General features: G+C 35.7%; 1 protein-coding gene across 1 annotated transcript in view; it reads left to right on the top strand.

Annotated features, from left to right (window-relative positions):
- The first annotated feature begins 220 nt into the window (after nucleotides 1-220).
- LOC145982828 (eukaryotic translation initiation factor 3 subunit B-like) overlaps nucleotides 221-22545 on the top strand; it is a 51942-nt gene continuing 29617 nt past the window's right edge. Inside the window, exons 1-7 of the mRNA XM_083116188.1 lie at nucleotides 221-398; nucleotides 6261-6456; nucleotides 8036-8155; nucleotides 13498-13684; nucleotides 18244-18401; nucleotides 20028-20229; nucleotides 21992-22134. Coding sequence (XP_082972314.1) covers nucleotides 263-398; nucleotides 6261-6456; nucleotides 8036-8155; nucleotides 13498-13684; nucleotides 18244-18401; nucleotides 20028-20229; nucleotides 21992-22134 — 1142 coding nt within the window. The 5' untranslated portion in view covers nucleotides 221-262. The remainder of the gene's footprint in view (nucleotides 399-6260; nucleotides 6457-8035; nucleotides 8156-13497; nucleotides 13685-18243; nucleotides 18402-20027; nucleotides 20230-21991; nucleotides 22135-22545) is intronic.

Below are 22545 nucleotides of genomic sequence, written 5' to 3' on the forward strand. Positions count from 1 at the left end.
CTGCTACCGGAAGCGGACTTGGTTTCAAATTTCATATTTCAAGCTGTTTAGAAGCAAATATAGCCTAAGCGTAGATAACTTATATGCGCATATTTGATTTTGGTTTGAATTTTGCATTGCAGTGTATACAGAGATGTCCGACAGGAATGAATAAAATGTCATACATGTTACTCCCTACTCTCTACTGCTACTCTCCACTGCGGCAACGTGGGTCGCTTCCTCGTTCGCCATTTGTCCATGTCCAGTCCACGAGGTTTCCAAGATGGCGAAAAAGAAGGAAGCAGAGAAATCGAGCCAGAACGTAGACGATTCGAATAAAAATGGAAAAGAAGAACCAGAGGAAGAAGAACCAGACTTCAGCGACCCAGAAGGTTATGTGGACAACATCTCTGATGAAGGTGCATATAAAACTATGGAAAAGGTTTTTTTTTAGAAGGCGTTGTTTGTAGGCTGCTTTATTGTTTGTAACATAACAGATGTCTGTTTTTCTTACAATGTTAATTTGCCGAAAAATTGTCTCTACTGTTTTACAGTGAAAGAATGAAGTTTCTTTTACCCATAAATTCAAATTTATGTGTACGTATATGTTAAATGCTTACTATAATCTAAGAGTGAAAATGTTCGTGTACTCCGCGTATCCATATGGGAACTTGGCGGGCTGTTTTTCATGTAGGAAACAGATGTGCAGTTCATGCTACCGAAATATTATTTCAACCAAGTTTACTTATTATGAATGAGGTTGTACTATTGGAGTAATCAGAATTTCCCGGTTTTTCGGTTACTTCAGCTACTGATCCCTTTGGCGGGCAATAGTGCATTTTACCTATGATTTGCACACGTAGTTGCCTTGCAGAAGTATGATTCCTGTTTTAGATCTAATTTATGATGCACAGATAAGCTAGTTAGGGTAGAATTTGCAGTTTAGAATGAAATGCAAACTGCTGAAATTGTTCTTTTGGGAGTAGCACAGTATTTTTGTTTATAATTCTACACAAACACGATGAGTGTAGACTTGCCAAATTTAGAGAAAAACATTCCAGGAGATTTCTGTACAACCTTCAAACACTTGGTATTAAAATGTTTTGGAAGACTAATGTCCTGAATATTAGCTGTTATCTGTTTGTGGTCTTCCCACTATGAATACAAGTTGACCAAAAGAACATAGCAACCACAGTTTGTAAGTAAATAAAATAAAATTAGGGCTAGAATTGACAATACCGGAAGCATCCATAATTTGTATCCTACTTTTTATACTCACGAAATAATTAGTTGTGGTGGTTTATCTGATGTTCACATGTTGGGGGTGAAGTGAAGAAATTAATTTTTGAGCTGTAGTAGTTGTATAATAAACTTCTTCATTTTGACATTCATTCTCCATATGGAAGTATGTAAACCATGTTTGTTGACATAAACAATTGATGATCTCAGTCAGTTACCATGAAATGGAGTATGGAGGAGGAGTAATTATGATTCAACATAAATATATATGTGAATTTCAATTAGAATTCAACTTTTTTAAAATCCTGTTTTCATTCGTATTTTTCAATGTTTTCAGTAAAAGGGACTATAGGAAAAAAAAGGGGCTGCGGTAGCGGTAGGTCAATTACGCCACGGGCGGAACACAGAGTCTGGGACCAATTAATACTACTTTTTTCCAATTCAGATTCTTTCCTTACGGGGGCCAATTAATACTACTATTATTCCAATCCCGATTCTTTCCTTACCTTAAATTTTAAATTTATGGAATCCTTGATTCATAAACTTTCCAACGATGTATCAAACCTATTTTAAGAGGAATCGATTCGACATTCTTATATCTTTGATTAAAAGTAGGTTTGGCAACAGTGCATCGAACATACAAATTTGCTAGTTACAAAAATGGCGTCTTCTGTGTAGAAACCTTGAAGATATAGTACTACTAAATCAAGATTTTTCAATCGGTAAGTGATCGCAAATAGGTTAGTTTAGGTTATGTTATGTCGTGGTAATATCAAGAACGTATCTTTTTGGTTCTGAAATGTAAAATATTGTGATAAACATTGTTCCAGAGTTTGTGTTCGGATCAGGGAGAGCTAAATTTCACTTATTTCGCAATTTCCAGACGTGAGCCCCACATTTTAACTTCATATTCATGATTAGAAGGTGTCATTTAGTGTGTACACAAAATATTAACAAAATCGGAGAGGCTTCCAGTATTGTCAATTCGCTCCAAAATTAGTGTACAGCTACATAGACACAAATGCATACCAGAAGAAAATAATAGTAAATACTGAATCTCACCATTCCTGGAGGGCTGGCAAGCCTAGATGAGTGAAACATGATTTGTTTAGCAACTCTGTAGATATGTAGCAGTAGCTTAGTACTATAAAGAGGGTTTTGTATGCAATTTTACCTGCTCTGGCAGGATTTTGATGATATTGGCAACAACTAGACACATTATCTTCTCTATTAGCCTCCTAGGTTTATATCATGTATGCAATAATGAATAGTAGGGTTAGAGTATCTTCCTCTCCTTTTGTCATTAGTATCTTGTAATGCAGTAAGTTTTTACTTTCTTAAAAACTTTTTGTGGAAATGAATTTACTTCACTGATCAGAAGGTTGATTTTTATGCAATTAATACACTGTCAAAAAAAACACCCGTGCCCAGTGTGGGACTTGAACAGTGGCAAGATCAGAAGTTGGCTACTTCATATGCACTGAAATGCCACATACACACATTGAGTAATTACTTTGCAATGAGATCCAAAGAACAGAAGAAAATATATCAAAAACTTCGATATTTGAAAGCTTTCTCTATGTATGAAATGAAAACCATCTTGTTGCCTCGATATTATATAGTAGGCTTCTGAAGATATGTTTTTAGTATTTCCATATTTTTTTCATTGTTTTCTGTTCTGTACTGGTTCATATTCACCCTTTACCTCCCGAATGTATTTCCTGTCATCGTTTCATCTTTTATAGTGATAAGTTCCTGTAGCATTGTCGAACATTGGGAAGGTGTTTTGTGAGATGTGGGAATGTTTCATAGCTGAAATTCATGTTGTTCGTTGAAAATTAATTCTCCGACGGAGAATAGCGTTTGGCACGCATCTTGACTGTAACATGACCCGTCGTGATTGTGTTTTGTTCATGTTCATTGGGTATCCAGTGTTTCAAACTGTCTGCGTTTGCAACGAGAGTTAGAAGGATGGCTGGTCGCTAGCCCCACGAACCATTGGCGCGTGGTTAGGTTAGTTCGGTTAGGTTAGGCAAACAGTTAAAATTTGGTGTCGTGTTAGTATCAGGATCTAGAAATTGGAAATAATTGCGAACCATTGACGCTAGCCCCACGAACCATTGGTACTAGCCCCATGAACCATTGGCACGTGGTTAGGTTAGGCAAACATAGTTAAAATTTGGTGTCCTGGTAGTATCAGGAATATATATATTTGGTTGTGAACCAAAAAAAATCGCGAAAATTGTCAGTTTCAATTCCGAAAAGTAACTCCTTATTTTCGCTTATTTTGCAATTTCTAGATGTTTCCCACTTATTCCAGGATGGATAGCCCCAAAAACCATTCACGGATAGCGCCACGAAAGATTACAATTTTCTTCGTAAAACAACGCGAAAGAAAAATTTCTTGGGTTCCGAAGGTTGAAACACTGCATAACAATTGAAAATCGAAAAAAGACAAGCCCGACGCGTTATTATGTAGGAAGGTGTACGTGCCATATTGTGTGTGAGGCAAGCGGAAAGGCTAGGAGAAAGAAGTACTGGTAATGTGAAAAATTGCCCTTACTTTCATCAAAACAACGTCAATACACCTTCAGGAATGTTCCGCGAAGCAGATACGTAAGTATGAATGTCAAAAATTTGACAAAAGACAAGCACGACGTGCGATTATGTAGGAAGGTGTACTCGCCATATTGTGTCTCAGGCAAGTGAAAAGGCCTACCAGAAAGACATACTGGTAATGTGAAAAATTACAATTAATTTCATCAAAACAACGTTGATACACCTTCAGGAATGTTCCGCGAAGCAGATACGTAAGTACAAATGTCAAAAATTGACGAAACGAAAAAATTAGATGTGTCCGAAGGATAGTAAATTTTTACCGAGTGAACCACAGTTTAGAGTTCGTCGACACACCTGCAAGTGGACATGTTCATGAGCAGAACCTGCGACGAAATTCCAATCCACTCTCAAAATATAGAAGAAACATCACTTTACAGGCTACTTATCGGAGTACCTATACAAGAATAAATTTCCTCTGGAAAGAAGAATGCATGAATTTTTTAAACAAGCGGGTACAATGCAGTACATTTAAGTACCAGTAATGAAACCGAACGATCGCTATGATTAAGTACAGAATGCAATGTAAAAGAAAAGAAAATATATGTTACCTAGTCCTCAAGTATTTTGAAATTTGTTAACTTAACCCAACGACCTAACTTATTGTTACATTTTTTTTTTTGCATAATTGAACTATGCCCATGTTATAAGACCTCAAATTTTAGCTAAGCTTGCCTAACCTAACCTAACCTTACCGTGAATGGTTTGTGGGGCTATCCGTGAATGCTTTGTAGGGCAACCCATGCATGGTTATACGACCCCAAATTTTTGGTAGTAGCATAATTTCAAACCTGGGAAAAATAAATAACATGGAAGTAGGTATTGTTTGGTTTAGAAGGTTGGAAACACTGCATACCCACTCCAAATTGATAAAACACGACGTGCGATGATCCAGAACTCTCGCGCCATATTGAATAGAATAGAATACTTTATTAGTCACTAGACGACAAGATTGCAATAGACTTCGTCATAATAAGTATATAAATGTTAATATAAAAAATTACAAAACAAAAGAAAATTAAAAATATAAAAATATTACACATTCAACAATACAGTTTGCAAATTAAACTACATGTTTTATTACAGCGAATGCAATTGAAAAATAGTACTCTATTTTGATTACAATACAAGCCATGTACAAAAACCCATTGTACAGCTCTGTGATGCATTATGAGTAGACATTTACATTTTACAGGCCCTGATGGAAGTGTTCTTCAAATTCCGTGACACTATATATACAATATTGTACTAATATATTATTAATGTGTTTAGCAAACTGCTTGTTTTCCAAATTACGTATAGAAGCTGGTAGCGAATTGAATAATCTCATTCCATTACGTTTAAAATTTGGTTGAGTCTTGCATAGTCTAGCGTATGGCATTTCTATATTCAGATTGTGCCTTGTATTATAGTCATGTACGTTAGATCGCAGTGTCATCAGCATAGGTAGCTGTTTTATACAGTAGGCAATTAGGATTCATATAAACTAAAAACAAAAATGGACCTAATACTGATCCTTGGGGGACACCAGACAAAATGTCTAGCTCATAAGATTTCTTATTATTAAATTTTACTATCTGTCGCCAATTAGTGAGATAAGACTTAAGAAGGGATAGTTCGATACCCTTTATTTCATAATACTGTAGTTTTTAAGCAAGATTTCATGCGCAACTGTATCAAAGGCCTTACTTAAATCTATCAAAGTAGTACATGTATATGAGCCAGACTCGAAACCATTAATTATACCTCATTAATAGTAGATAGCCCCGATCTGAATCCAAAGTGGGCTACATTAATAATTGAATTCTGTTCAAAATAAGGGGTCAATTGCTTTTTTACACAGTACTCTATAATTTTAGAAAACACTGGAACAAGGGATATAGGCTGGTAGTTACCAGGGCTATCTCTATCACCCTTTTTGTGGATAGGGACTGTTATAGATATTTTTAGGTTATGAGGAAAAATACCATCATTTAATGTCCCATTTATATGATATGTAATTGGAAGTGCTATTATGTCAATTATATGCTTTATAATAAATGTTGATAGACCGAAAAAATCTTCACTATAGGAGTTTTTATTTTTTAAAAAAGTAACAATAATTACTTGTAATATGAAAAATTGGAATTATTTTCGTAAGAAATCCATAATTACACCTTATAGTACAATGTTCCGCAATGCAGAATAAGTAAGAAGCAATGTTAAAAAGGACTAAATAAGTTATAGGTGTTTTGACAAGATGAAAGTAGTAATTAGATGTGTTTTTACATATGAGAATTTCCCCAAATCTTCTGACAGGTGTAAATAACTATATATGCGATTCACTCCTAAATTTTAATTTTACTCGCATATGTGGTGTGATAATTTTTGGTGGACATTGCAGTTTGAGTGATTGTGGTGCATTTATGTTTTTCCTTGAATTTCAGAACTCCTCGGAGACTTGATAAAGCAGAAGCCCCATGAAACAGATGGGGTAGAGTCTGTTATAGTAGTAGATGGTGTCCCTCAGGTTGGACCTGATCGTCTAGAGAAACTACAGTCTGTTATAGGAAAAATATTTTCAAAATTTGGAAATATAATTAACGAGTATTATCCTAGAAATGAAAATGGCCAAACAAAAGGGTGAGTTAATTGTTTTTTACTTGATTTCATCTAGATGTAGATAGAATCATTCACACAATGCAACTTTTTGTTTCATTCCTAATATCATTTTAGTTGATCAAAAATAGATTTTTAAATGAGTTGGAGTGAAGGTGAAATTAAATATATTAGGGTGATATCTTCACCAGGTGGTGAAGATAGCTTGTGAGCTTGTTTCAGATTTAGGGCTATTAGCATTATACTTACTTCTGCTGGCCCAAGTTCTAATTGCTTAATTCGAATTTCATCATGGTACACAGCCATTTTTTCATGGTTAGATTTCTATTTGTCTGGTGACACATACTTTGGAGTTTTAGTGATTACTTACTTCGTGTTTGCTTCGGAATGGTTTTACATTTCCGTATACTCCAATACAATTCTTCCCTGTCTTCCCTTGCATTTAGCCATTTGTTTGCTGTTGTCTTGGTTACGGACTGCTGTTGCCATCTTGATCACGTGTGTGGTGGAATGTGGCTTCGTAGTTAGATTAGGTGAGTCAGGTTTAGGGCTCTTAGTATTCAAGTAGTCTTAATGCTTTCATGGTTAGGTTAGTTGGGCCATGTTACGGTAATTTCCCTAAATGCTTTATATCATGTTGGTCTCAAGCACAACACCCCTTCGAGTGTTGTGTTGGCAGCAGTCTGTGGAAAGCGGGGATATTTGCATAAGGTACTTTTACAACTTCTTTTCACCGATAACTAGGACTTTTGAGAATTGCAAACAGTGCTAATTACTTTCTGAAAGCTTCAAATTTGCTTTCACAATCTTTTCCACTATTCTGCGATATTTTCTCTTCTATGAACGAAGAATGTCTTGTCATTGGAACAACCGATGCTTTTGTAAGGTACTTTTTTTGTCTTTTTTTGATTATAAATTGCATTTTTTGGAACTCCAGACAGTGGTAATGACTTCCATTAAGGTTCAAATTCATTGTAACAATCATTTCTACAATGCTATGAAACTGAAAAATCATTAAATATTCTGAGTTTTAGTTATTTTTTAAAGGTTTTCTTCTGATTATATGGAACATTAGATAATCTAGGCATTAATATACTAGCCCAGTCTCTACTTCACTGAACTTTTTGACGCTAAGTGTGGTACAGTGCCCTGGTGCAAGGAAATTGTGTTCAACCAAGTAGACTAGGCAAGAATAGCAGTGTTCAAGTTCAGAAGATTCAACAAGTGCCTGTGCACTTGATTGGTTAACACATTCTACATGACCATAACAACACTAAATCACTTCAGAACATAATGCTTGCAGCCAACTACACCTGTGTGTAAAAAGAGAATTAAAAAGTGCACCAAACTAAACAGAAGTACCATGTCCTATTGTGTTCTTTCAGGGTAAACATCACTGCTTAGAGATATATAATTATTTCCTTATAGTTCTTTGAAAGTAATCCCAGATCAGATTATCTTTTCAGTATAAATGTTCCTGTTTACATTGTATGAATGTTTCGCTCCTAGTTGCAGAAGCAAAGTTTTGATTTGATGACTAGGAGAATGGAATGTTTGCCTGCCTCAGTTCGAATTTTATTTGAATATTATCTTTCTTTTGCAGCTATATTTTCCTAGAGTATAGTAGTCCAGCGAATGCAGCAGAGGCTGTGAAAGTGACAAACAACTACAAACTAGATAAACTTCATACATTTGTTGTCAATCTGTTTACAGATTTCAAAAAGTAAGTATATTCATGTTTGTGATGTTAATTTTCTTAATTCATGTTAGTATATCCATGTTGGAGAGATATATGCTCCAACTCTTCAAATATGCATTTACAGTGGAACCTCAACTGCATGTTTTTAAGTTGTGGCTAAAAAGCATAAAGAGTAAGTAAGCCACATATTTATGGTGAAAAGAATATCTAGATTTCTGTATAAGAGCTGAACAAATAATAGTGTGTTAAGTTTTTTTCTGTGTAAAGTAGTCCATTTTTGCTTCTTAAATTTTTGCATCAAAATTAATATTTTATTCTGTTTTTTCATAACACTCAGGATAATTTTGACTTCAGAAAGTGCTGTATCTGTAAAAAACTGTAAATTTCACGTTTAAGAGCTTATTTTACAGTTCATTTTGTGACAACATATGGTAGGAAAATGTACCTTTCACCTTTCAAGAACCTAATACATTACCATTACTGCATATTATTTTAATTTTGTGTTTGTCAAAAACTAAATATGCATGCCTACTGGAAAGGCAAAATGTACACTCTATTTACACAATAAAACTTCACCCAAGTATCATTTGACACATCATAAGGAAGTTAAAATAATAAAAATCTGCCCCCTTAGTAAAAGGTCTGTTTGCACATTAGCTTCATAGCCTGCCATGATGAAAGTCTCAATTGTGATGCTTTGTGATTTTAAGGTCCTCTAAGAAGACCTGAGCAGGTTCATAGTGTTCTTCAGCCCTGACTATGAGTGGATTTATGTGCACTAAAAAGTGCCACAATACGTAATAACATTTTACACTTATCCTAAAAATTGTATTTTATGGTCTATAGTAATGCTTTCTAACCCAACCAATACCCTTGGACACACAATTGTCCATATGTACAAGAATTGAAAGAATTCTTGTCTATAGATGCATATTTTCTGCATGATTGGATAGCATAATATCTTAATGTAGTTAGTTAAAAGTTATTGCATGGGAAAATTTTATAACATGTTGCTCTATTGTTATCATGAAGATTGAATGTATAATGAGTAGAGCCCGGAAGTTTGGCAAAATGCCTCTTTTTATCTACTGCATATATTGATAAAATTTTTCCGGATATACGTTTTTTATGTTTCGAATGTTTTAGAAGCCTTTTCATTTTGCCTATTTGGGACCCCACTGCCTGTTTTTTACCTTTTTCAATGAAATTTGACCATTTTTTTTAAAAAAATATGTTGGCATTTATTTTTCTTCCGTTTATTATGTGAATAATTTTCACTTTATTTAAGTAATATTGAACTCACGCATGTTTCAACATTGCTGAAGGAGAAAAGTGTGAGAAAAAAGTATTACATGCTCAGTTAGGATATTGCCTTTCGGTTACCATTTCCTTGTGCATCATTGACTGCTGAAGTGGACAGGTTGATTTCGAACACAAAGAAGATATTTCTGAAATCTCCCTCTCGAACCCGAAAATTTCAGGAAGTTGCGCCTGAGCTTAGTTTACCTCCGCAACCAGTCTTGACAAGATGGGGAACCTGGATATCAGCAGCTATTATGCTAACAACCTTGAAAAAATCAGTGAGGTGATCGATGCTCTTCCAGAAAATGAAGCGGCTTCAATTCGTGAAGTGAAAAACTCCTATGCTATTCAGAACTGAAGAATGAACTGTCGTTTATTTTTGCACATTATTGTGCATTGCCAGAGACAATTACAAAGCTAGAAAAAAGAGGTGAGACTCTTCTAGCATCCATGAAATTCTTCGAGGAATCTATGCAGCAGATGATGGAAGTGCCATTAGAAAAGGGGTCAGCTGTTGCGGAAAAGTGCAAACGTGTAGTGAGTGCAAATGAGGGCTTGAAACAATTGAAAACAATTTGTGATATTCTAAAAGGTGAAAATGTGCTTTTACCAAAATGAGTCCAGCTACATTAGCTTGTTTTATGTATGCTCCAATAACTTCTGTCGAAGTAGAAAGATCATTTTCTATTATGAAAAACAATGAATGTTGAGAACTTAAAAAAACAGCTTGTAGTTATGTGTAATCAAGACGGAGAAAATTGAAATGCTCTTCCCAATGTAGATTTTAACATTTTGCCAGAGATTATAGATAAAAGTAAGTGACTTCCAAATGTGCCTTTCTTCGCTTTATTTTGCCTTTTTTCATTTTTAGTGCCTATTTTCCACATTATAAATGCCTTTTTGTAGCCTATTTTAACGAAAATAAATGCCTGAACTTCCAGGCTCTAATAATGAGGGTTACATTCTAAAGGTGGGCAACAGTAGTAGGTTTGACAGTCTTTGCCTACTAGGCATATATCAACCTAATTTTGCACCATCCCCACTGTAAGGCTGAGCTGTGACAACAAGGCTTTGTAAAAATCTAAAGTGGTTCAGAATATTTATTACATATGGGGTTCCATAATTACCACATCAATCATTTTGGCAGATCTAAGAAAATAATTTTTCTGCACAGTATGGTGCAAAAAAGTGGTGAAAATTGTGCATTTTGCATAATATAGATGTTTAGTCTTCAAATGTTGTACAGGAAACCTCGTTAATACGAAGTTCAAGGGACCAAAAATGTCAACTTCGAATTACACGACTTCGAGTTATCCAAACTTTTCAAGATGGCACCTGTTTTTCAGGTGTAAATAAAGTACAGTATAAATTACCCCCACAACGGTTTTTTTATACTTGGTGGTAGCTCAGAAAATAAGCTTTATATGTGCTATATAATAATACTGTACGTTTTAAAGAAAGTGTAAAAACTGTTACACAAAATGAGAACATGGAGCTTACGCGGACGCAAAGATTCCAAGGAGACTGTAACACCATTTATCCTGCATAGTTATACAACCGGTTATGCACAGGATGCATGTTGCTGCAAAAAGTATTTTAAAAAATGGTATTTTCTTTCAATTCTGCAAAGTCGTTGCTCTTCCACGAAATTCTTACAATTTTAGTTCATAAGAAACCCGTTTGCACGGAGACCTACGGAAAGGAAAACAATCTCGTTTATTGCAAGAAGTGAAACTCTGAAGAATCTTGACAGTAGTCACACTGGCACGAGCAAGAGACATGAGATAATTCGGCAGAATGAATATTGGATTTTATGTTCATTCATGAGAACATTGTCCGTTACAGGATTAACTGGTAAGAGAAGATTCTCTTGGGAGAGAGCACAACCTTCTCCTGGCACAAAATAAAAATAAATCGCGGCTGTAAATTTCGTTCTGGTTCGGCTGTCTAAAACACATCCTAAAGAAAATCAAGTTTTCTTTGCTTCAGTTACCTTCATATTTGCCCCCTCGCCCTTTGCAGGGATCAGTCCAAACTCTTCCTCAACTTGCATTGTAATCCACTCTGAAAAAGGTAACATGCAACTTGTGATCTGTTTACACCGAATGTATATCCTAGGACACATTAAACAGCACCGCACTCTATAATCACTCTGGTTTGGATCCCACTTTTAAACTGTATATTAGTCCCGCTTAGCTCATCAGCATAAAATGAGCTCAAAACAAGCTTTACGAAACTTGCATATTTTCAGATTAATCTACAATTTATTATTGGATTCAGGAGTATTCTGGAGGTCAACACTCGCTCCGCCAAAACTTTTCCTCTCGTATTCCTACATAAAGCATTGAATACTTATTATTATTATTATTATTTTCAGCAGCACTCTAATGGTTCTGGAGAAAAGCGGCGATTATACAAACTTTATGTGCATCATGAAGTTGTTTCGGCTCTTTGTTTTTCGTTCTGGAGATCAAATTTCGCTTCGTTGCGCTGGATGAGTCATTGCTGTTATTGGCAAGAGACAACTTTCCAGATGCTAGAATAAACACTGGTGCCAGCTGCAGCGTAAACACAATGAAACCAGCTGGAAGTTAGAGCAGCAGGTGGCAGAAGGGAAATCCTCAGCATTTTAAAGATAACACAATTGTCGAAGACGAACTTTTATCAGCAGTGTGAAAAAGAAAAATGATCCTTGCATTACTTTTACCATGCAATAGACAATGATACGGGCAATATTTCCTATCCAGACAGCTGCATTCAAACAAGAAAGAGGGACCTGAATTCTGCAATTATCACATTGCCATGCACACCAGTAGCAGATAATGAGCTGTTGTAGAAGGGAAGGGGTCACTTTTCTTTTTCTTATCCTGTTGTTTTTGTTCGTTTTGAAGAAGGTATTCAGAATTGGAAGCTTTATTTTAGACTCCATAGGAAAGAAGCCCGTGTGCGCGCATGGACGAAACAATTAACAACGGATCCCCCCCTCCCCCGTTTGCTGATAGGAAAAAGGGAGAAGTCACTCAGCCAACAGAACACTTTTTTGGCAAATTTTATGGCCAGCACAGTTGGGAATCGTAAGAAGCGGGAAACGGGAGTTGCAACATACGTAAGATCAAAGTCAACTTTTGCGGGAAACCTAGATGACAACGCATTAAGCAGGTTGACCATCTTTAGTTGGCCTATGTGGCTTTGATTATCTGTAACAGTTTCCCTTTTTTTATAAAGTTCTACAGGGCACAAAGAACACACTTTTAATTAAAGTGGTTACCGGAAGTTGTTGGCTACCAGGCCAAAAGTTGCTCACGCACGGGAAACTGCTGGATCTCGAGCTCAGAGCTAGACAGATGGGTGAGACTTCCAGGCACCACGCGTCTTGTTTTGGAACATTCCTTCGATCTTATCTCGCATTTCTCATCTGGCACTGGTGAATATTTCCAAGGTGGCGCTTCAGCAGGGTTAAGAGCTTGACCTCCCATGCACATTGACAAAGAATGTCAATGTCCAGTGGGCATTTCGGGCTGCTTCCCTCTAGTTATCAGCAGCTCTTAGGACTAGGAAACATGTCAAGGTCAAGTTAAAATAATGTCCAAGCTCTCTCCACATTCGATCTTCTCTTGTCGACTTAATGCAGGTGTCTACTTTGAATTAAGCGAAACCAGTTTTGCCGAAGGGTCTTGTAAACAACTTTGTATTAAAAATTATCCGTATTTCGATTTATCTGTACTGAAATACATTATAAATCCTATCTTATTGGCTGGGGAATGGGAAGAACTTCGGATTAAAGGGTACTTCGTATTAACCATTATCATATTAACGAGATTTTCCTGTATTCCATTTTGAAGACATGGATACAGTATCAGCTGTTATCAGTGATTATGACCAAATTGCAACTGATACACGAGCAAGTATATTAACTTAAGCAAGTATATTTTATAATAATTACTAAGGACCTTTTGCTATCAATTTATTTCTCCAGACATATGTCATTCTCATAGGTTACATTGCTTGTTTAATTATTGAGGACTTCCTTAATACCAGATTCTCATTGTACCTAAATGTTCTAGGTATGAAGATATTCCAGATGATTGGGAACCACCGAAACCACAGCCGTACAAAGAACAAGGAAATCTACACTATTACCTTCTAGAGCCAGATGCGTATGACCAGTTCTGCATCATGTGCAACGGTGGCAGTGTTGTACAAATATGGCTGAATTCTGCACCAGAACCTTCATTAGTTGAGGATAGACCGGTGAGTAGATGTAGAGATTGGTGAATAAAAATGGGGTAAATTTTCTTAACCTCATCTTCACCTAATAGCCCATTTCCAGGTTTGACTGGGAAAAATAGAAATAGTATCAACAGTTCCCTGAGCTGAAAAAGTGACTTTTCAGAACTGCTGGTTTGAAACGAAATGTGTATGTAGTCCTTTTTTGTAGAAACCAATGAAACTGCTTCTACTAGATGTAATTTTATGATGCGTGACATCTGTAACACAGAGTGGCTGGTTTTGTGTCGGTAGTGTTGCCTCTGCAATGATGAGAAATCTTGAGCATGACTTCATAATGATGGTGTATTACTTAGGCTTTTCTGAGTATGCAACACTACCTCACTGCATGTAATAAAATCCATATACATACCATATTTACTCATGTATAATGTGCACTTTTTCCAAAATTTTTGCCCCCAAAAACTGTGGTGCGTGCTATGCACGGAATAATTCAGACAGCCAACATGAAACCGTACAGGGTCATTCCATGATTTTGGGACACTTGCATTGATATTTCATGTTTACGGAACCTATCATGTTATATATCGTTGTAAAGCTTGAATCCTGCAGTTTCTGAATATGGAAACAGTATTCCATACAAGATAACGACACTAATGTGAAATGCGGTCAAAATAAGTTCATCAAAAAATGAAGAAACATTCAGATATTTATGGTACTTTGGATGAGAGAAAACACAAGGAAAAAGATAAAAATTAAAGTGTATTACTGGCCAAATACATACATGGATTGTGTAAATTCCTTAATGGAAGAAATCTTGTGCTGCTAACTGCTATTTGGAAAGTCCTGAATGTGCCTCGTATAAATGTTACATTAGTCACGGGAAGAAAAAGTATGTATTTTGAAAAAGAAGGAATGAGCAATTGAATAGGTATGATGTCATTCACTCTTGATTAGCATAGCAACAGTTTTACAACCTACAACTAAGAAAGCCATTTCTTGAAACTGGATTGTACTGCGTATTATATAAGAGAGATAATTTTTTGTCACGTTTACCCATCCAAAACCAGAGTGCACATTATACACGCACGTACACTATACACGTGTAAATACGGTAATATGCTTGAATACTATATTAATGGTAACATCATCGCCTTATAATCACGGGTTTGATGACTGGTGGAGGAACATAGTAGTTCAGATTCCACTTCAAACTGTAGGCCCAGTCATGATTACCCTATCTGTGCACAGATTGAACTTAGAAAACAAGAACTCCCTAATACTACAAAATGTGGTAAGGTAATAGATGTGATTTTTTAATGCTTGTGGCTTTTATGTTTGCAGTGTTGCCTCTGCAATGATGAGAAATCTTGAGACCATAATTTTACAATGTTGGTTTAATACTTAGGCTTTTCTGAGTATGCAACACTTCCTCATTGCATGTAATATAATCAACATTAATTGTTCAAACACTACATATATTGATAATTTAATTGAAATAATCAACATGTAAAGTAGTGTTTGTTTTCTTCTTTTACAGAAAATTGAAAGGTCTAAGTGATGTTCCAATGTTATGCTGTTTTTGTTTTTATGTGCGAGTTTGTAAACGGAGCTTCCCAACCTTTGTTATACTTATAAGTGGAACATAGCCAATAAAAATTAAATTTCGAGCATATAAGTAATATTTCTTTGTTGAGGTACGCTAGTAGCCGAGACCCTGATCTTGTAGGCCTGCCTTACTATGTGCAAGGAGCATTCATTCTCATCTCTTATCCCAACCCCTCATATACCATATTTATGCGTATATAATCATAGTAAAATTCACATAATATGCTAAAATACTACATTAGTGATAATGCCGTTGCCTTGTAATCAAGAGGTCCTGGGTTCGATACCCTGTGGAGGCACATAGTACTTTGGATTCCACTTTAAACTGTAGGTCCAGTCCTGATTAACCTGTCTGTGCACAAAGTGGCCTTAAAACAAAAACTCAAACTCTGATACTGCATATTTTGGTAACGTAATTGGAATACACAATTGTACTCTGTGATTTTATAAAGCTTGCTGTAGTGTTGCCCCTGCAATGATGAGAAATGTAGTGTTGCCCCTGCAATGATGAGAAATGTTGACCATAAATTTACCATGATGGTTTGATACTTAGGCTTTTCTGAGTATGCAACACTTCCTCAATGCATGTAATAAAATTCATATATTGCTGACTTTCATGGCAGAGTGGAAATCACAGCATGCCAGGTGTCCCTGGTTTGAATTCCGGCATGGGTCTTCTTTGTGAGAGTTCCTTCATCGAAAAATCACTACAAATGATGACCAAGACAGTCAATATTTCTATTGGCTGAGGAAGACCCAGTTAGAGAGTTGAAGCATCTAATTAAGTTTTTTTTTTTTTTTTTTTTTTTTACTGAAATGCAGACTACTTTGGTCAGCATGTATAGTGTTCTTTCTGTCATGGAAACAAGGCTTGATCATGTTGCCTTCATCGATTTCATCATATCATCCTCAATTGTTGCCCAAAGTGGCAGAAAAGCGACTCTTAACAAAATTAAAGAAAATAAAAAAAGAATACTACGTATATTGATAATTTATTTGGAAAAAACAATCGTACTAGATGCGGTTTTAGGATTCTTGCCATAGCAGCCAGTCTCATATTGGCATTGTTGCCTCTGCAATGATGAGAAATCTTGACCATAATTTTACCATGATGGTTTGATACTTAGGCTTTTCTGAGTATGCAACACTTCCTCACTGCATATAATAAAATTCATATAATGTGCTTCAATACTATATACATTGGTAATATGATTGGAGTGCACAACAAGTAATGTGAAGTGATGTTCTAAGTTTATACATTATGCTATAGTAACAGCCACATGTTTATGCTGAATTTAAAATCGAGATTTTGATGCAAAAACTAGGCACATTTCAGGATCAAAAGCACATTTCGGTGCTAAAATGATAGATATAACTAGGGGCATGCATATTTCGTTTTTGGCGAAAAAACGAAATTTGAAAAACACATTGTAGTGTTAATTTTTCATGTTTTTGAAAGGTGTGAGATGCATTTTGTGACCATGTTTTGTCACGAAATAATGCGAAATGAACTGCAAAAAGTGAAATTAACTCTTCAACACGAAATTTAGGGTTTATTCACCGACGCGACACCTTCTGAGGTCTGAATTATCCTGAGAGTTATGCAATTCCTGGAAAATTGATTAATTCTGCTGTTAATATTGGAGAAACAAAAATTGATTCCTTAACACAGAAATAAACTTAATACTCGGATAACTACATAAATGGGCTATTAGAAGTGAAATGTTAATTCTGTGGAAGAAGTGTAGTTTTTAAATCAAATTCAGGATTATATTCACAATTTTAAAACCAAAATGTCATTTTATGTAGCATTTTTTATGTGATCATTCACCGCTATAACACCGATATTTTATTTTATTTACCGGTTTTGAACCCGAAATTGACTCCCTTTTTATACCGAAATTTTGCTTTTTTATTTACCAAAAATATGTGCCTCTAGATATAACTATACTTACTTCACAAAATAAACTTTTCCTTTCTAATAGCTCATTCATATAATTGTCAGAGTTCATACCAATGGTATTTACCATTCCTTTTGTCATCCTCTCTTGTGTTGCCCCCTCTCTCTCTCTCTCTCCCTTTGTGTGTGAGAGAGGTAAGTATTAACTAGTGTTGGGTGACATATCGTCCAGATGATATATCACGATATTGAAAAGAATATCATCCAAATGATATCAACTAGACGATATATTGTCCTGATATTTTGGCAATATATATCTTGTCGGCAATATATCGTCATGATATTTTAGCGGTATATATCGTGTCGGCAGTATATCATCATGATATTTGGTGATATATATTGTCACATTTTTTTAGCAGTATATGTCGTGTCAGCAATATTTATCATCACGATATTTGGCGATATATATCATGGAGATGATATATTACTGATATCACAATACGGAAAAAAATATCGTATTGTCTGACGATATATCGCAATATCAAACTTCCGATATCGCCCATCCCTAGTAATGACTGAGTTAGTTAGCTACTGTATATTAATAGGCAAGATCTTTTATGTGAAAGAATGATTTTTTTTTCATATAGTCTGAAGCACAATAGTTCAGATTTCTGCACAGGCAGGTTGCTGGGAATATCTTTTTGCATGTCTAAAGTGTTTGGCAAGTGGTGAACCCTACATATTGTGATAAATCTTGTACAGTTTCACTGAAAATGGATTTTTGATTCACTCAAGTAGGACACCACCTCCAAGACCCAGGTTTTGTTTCCAGTAATGAATGGGTACCTGAGGTTAGTCCTGGAGGGATGAAGGTGGCCAGAGCATGGTGCTCATCACATCACCACATCAAGGATGTGCATGTCCTCTACTTATTGGCCTTTATGATATGCAATACACGGGAGATTTATCCCCCCTTTTTTTTTTTATATGTGAAGCTGCACTAAATTGCTTGACTACTAAAATTATTCTTTTCTAGAGATGTGATCTTACAAATGTTTATTAACTCTCTCTCCAGCGATGGTCCGAGACCTATGTGAAATGGTCTCCGCTAGGAACATACCTATCCACATTTCACAAGAAAGGTGTTGCGCTATGGGGAGGACAAACTTTTGGACAAATTATGAGGTTTATGCACAATGGAGTTCAGTTTATAGATTTTTCACCGAGGGAAAAGTAAGTACAGTTTTTGCAGTCATTAAATAATTGCACTGGATATACTTTAAAAACCTGCTATACTCCTTAGGAGCAGCTGGAAATTTTTACAATGTTGTCATAGCAATAGTTACATTGTGGTGTAAATGAATGACATACGGGTTATGAAAAACTTAACCTGGTAAATTAACTTGAATGCTTTCCACTGAGTTGTCTATATTAAATCTTCAGTAACTTAAATTTTGTTTACGGTATAATTCTTTCCTTTCTTTTTTATACCTTAAGTTCATAATAGTTTCAGATAGCTTCTAAGCTAAATGCACAGCCATGACAATAGGTGTCTGGACAGAATTGGGTTGGTGCCACAAATGAGAAAAGCAAAGCGAGAGCAGGACAATAGTTGCTGGTTCCCGTGCACCTAGTTCAAGCATCAGACAGACTAGTCTCCGGTCAAGCAAATACTGTCAGTTTGTATCACATTGATTTCAGAGACCAACTCTACAATTCTACAAAAATATCTTTCATTCTCTTAAACCTCCGAATACTCGGGGTTGTGCTCCGATGTGACAACAGGCACTTCTGCCATCTTCCTAATTTCATGACCGTCCGTTTAAGTAGGTTAACACTTGCATTGTAATCAAGCTGTCCAGAGTTTGATTCCTTGAGGCACAGTATGGTGGTTCGAGTTCCACTTAAAAATTATGTTTGTTCATGAAGTGGACTTAAATTTTGCTGAACTTTACTCTAATGATACCAGTTGTTCTCAAACTGTGGGTACATGAACGATTTAAAAGGGGTACGTAATCAGCTTGGAAGAGAAATGTGGAGAGTACCCACAAGACAACACTTTTTGCTGCAAGTGTGTAGAGCAGATTTCATAGCTCAACAGGAAAATAAGGCTGTTTTTTGTCACTGACACTCTTCCATTTCATGTGTTTTGAAACAAAATACTCATTCAACATTTCATTCTTCAACTCAACAACCCAGAAACATTTGTTAAAGTGTAAAAACGTCACGAGTACGACTGGGATCAGTACTGAAATAGATTAAATTTGGACATGAATCTCCACTTGAAATTTTCAAGTGCACAATAACACCAAGCTATGGAGGCACATCCTTCTCGCTAGAAACTCTGAGGACTTAACAACAAAACTCCAAAATTGTGCTTGACAGTTTGTTTACAAACTTATTTTTGTTCTTACATTTTTTCAATAACTGAAAAAAATACAGGAAAATTAAAGTTTTTTATATATTTCTTAACATGCATGTTCAATATTTTAATTTCTGTAACTAAGCATATAGATTGTAAAAGTAGGAACACCCAATTAAAAAATTAAAGTTTTTCTCTGTTGCAGACACACATGCCTCCAACATATAAAGAATTCCGCACCAATCAAGCAGACAAAAGAAAATCCCTAAAACTCACTATTCAGAGAAAACCTATGGGGGAAGGGGGGTTTAGTTGCAACTAAAGGATACTATGAGACGAGTGTTTGGGAACCGCTAGTCTATACATTTTCTTAAAGTGTTACTTGCACCATTCTTTCTGACTTCATCATCCAGCATCAGAGATGATCTTGTTGTAGTATTGTTTTATTGCTGAAGTTTGTGCTACATGCTTTAAATTGTTTCTTTCTTCCTCGGTAGATACATGGTAACATACACGCCAATCTGTGACTTAAATCCAGAAGAGCCTAAGAGATTAATCATTTGGGATATAAGAACGGGCCTTGAAAAAAGATCGTTTGATGCCGACACCCCACCAATCTGGCCTATATTTAGGTGGTCTCAGGATGACAAGTATTTTGCACGGATGGGAAATGATGTTCTTAGTGTATATGAAACAAAGGTAGGTTTGTACGTATTGCTTGCATTGTAGAATTATTTCTCTTGTAGCTTGCAAGCATATAAACACAATATTTGATATAATGTTTTGGATGCTCCCTTCATCAGAGTAAATGGGAGTGTATGTTCTCCTGAAACATTGCATCAAATATTGTGTGCAAAGTTAAAAACTCATTGGAGTCACCTGTCTACATACATAAAGAGGTTAATGAACTATTCTGCAATGAACATTTATAATTTTATGTGGGATCTGTAGAATATTATTAATTGGTTTTCAGTAAGGATGGGGCAGATTAATCTGTACTGTATCAGTATCAACCAACATAGGCTTATTGGTAAAATTACTGATTATTTTACCAATCTGATAGATCCATAAATATCTTTTTATTTAGTGCAAAATTCTGCCATTTTGTTATAATTTTAATGGCTAATCTCCATGCCCTACTTTTTAAAAAAGTAAATGTCTAAATATGCAGCTTCTTTTGCACTGCAGTCACCTGGAAACCAACATTTGTTTAGGAGGTTAACGAACAATTCATGTTTTTCAGGGACCATTTGGAATTTTATATTGGATTGGTAGAATATCAGATATCGGTAAATTTTATATCTGTACTTGAGTGACATGAGTTAAAATTTCACATCGGCCCATCCCTACTTTTCTGTAAATTTTTCATGCAGATAGATTCTATCACAACGTGCTGAATATAACATCATGACACATGACAGTGAGTGAAAATTTAAAGATGGGAGGTAATTCGGGCAACAATTTGTCACAATTTTGACATCAGTTGCGAGGTGCTCTTCTGCTGATAACCATTATACACCTGTTCTTCCTACTGCCCTCGCCTGTTTTAACTTTTTATCCTTGACAATGCCTGAACAATTAAATTTTGTAGGTAAACTTCTGTATTTGTGTCTTGCTGTTCTTTTGTCATTCGATTAATTTCAAAAGATTACTGCCTTCATGAACACTGGTTGTACCATCTAGGATAGAGATGATAGTGCAACACTGCTTTGATTACTCTGTCGGTGGCAGTGCTGATGTCAACCATTTGGTGGACCTGGGTGATGTGATGATGTTTATGCTTATTGGTTGCGCTGCAGAGCTACTTTTCTTCTTGTCAGTGATCTTTCAAAGTACTGGTTTCCAGTGGGGTGTGCTTGTTCAGTGTCTGACAAGGAAACAGCAATGTGGAAATATGGAAGTTTACCTACACAATACTTTGTGTTTACCACACCACACCATGAAGTAAATTTTATATCTGCTCCTAATTGGTACTGCCATCATACTTAGTCACCTCATGACAAAGTTTGCCACAGTTACTAGTTGCCACAGACTTAACAAATGTCAGATGCATAGAAATATAGGAAAATAAAACACACTTTTGTACAGATGTTTTCCTTGACATGCCACAAGTTCTCTTTTGTGCTGGATGTTAGTATGTTTCCATCTATTTTAGCCAGAGATAAAATATGCACTGTTTGCTAGTGATCTTTATATACACTCCTCACAAAAAGTTCGGAATATTCTTACATTAGGCACAAGTTTGGAATATTATTATATTTGGTAATAGGTGATAGATACGGTGGCATATGTCGGCGAAAAGATGAGAAAGCACCAGACCGATACCATGTGTTGTTGTTTTCCAAGGCCGTGCCTATCACTTATTGTCTAATATAATAATATTCCAAACCTTTTTTGAGGAAGTGTATATTATTTAAATATTTATCTAGGTATTTTCCTGATTTTAAACTGTTTTTTTCAGTCCTTTTTCCTCGTCGATAAGAAAAGTGTAAAATTACCAGGAATTAGAGATTTTAGTTGGTCTCCTACAGACAATGTACTAGCATATTGGGTAGCAGAGGAGAAAGATGTTCCAGCGAGAGTAACATTATTAGAAATCCCAAGGTATGTTAATGGACATTTTTTTCTTTACACATGAAAGTATTTTCCCTCAGTGCCGGAGTGTGTTGACTGATGGGATCTTGCCACTGATTATTTCCAGATTCAAATCCCAGTCTGGACATCAATTTTTAGATTTATGCAGTTGAAGTTTTATTAAGCATGAGAGAAGCCCATATTTTATCCCACTTTTTACTACAGAATTAATAAACGTTCTAGGGTTTAGCATAACTCTCAGGATATTTCAGATTGTTGACAGAGTTGTATTCTCACATTTCGTATTTCAATTTTTAGAAATTCATGTCCACATGTACTATTATTTGTTGCTTTCAATTAGATGTTTTGGTCCCTCACACTTTCACCTTCATCAGGAACTTCATATTTGCATGGTAAAACAGCAGGTTAAATAGGGGAAAG

Source organism: Lepisma saccharinum, unplaced genomic scaffold, assembly GCF_977018435.1.
Source record: "Lepisma saccharinum unplaced genomic scaffold, izLepSacc3.1 HAP1_SCAFFOLD_443, whole genome shotgun sequence".
NCBI lineage: Eukaryota > Metazoa > Arthropoda > Insecta > Zygentoma > Lepismatidae > Lepisma > Lepisma saccharinum.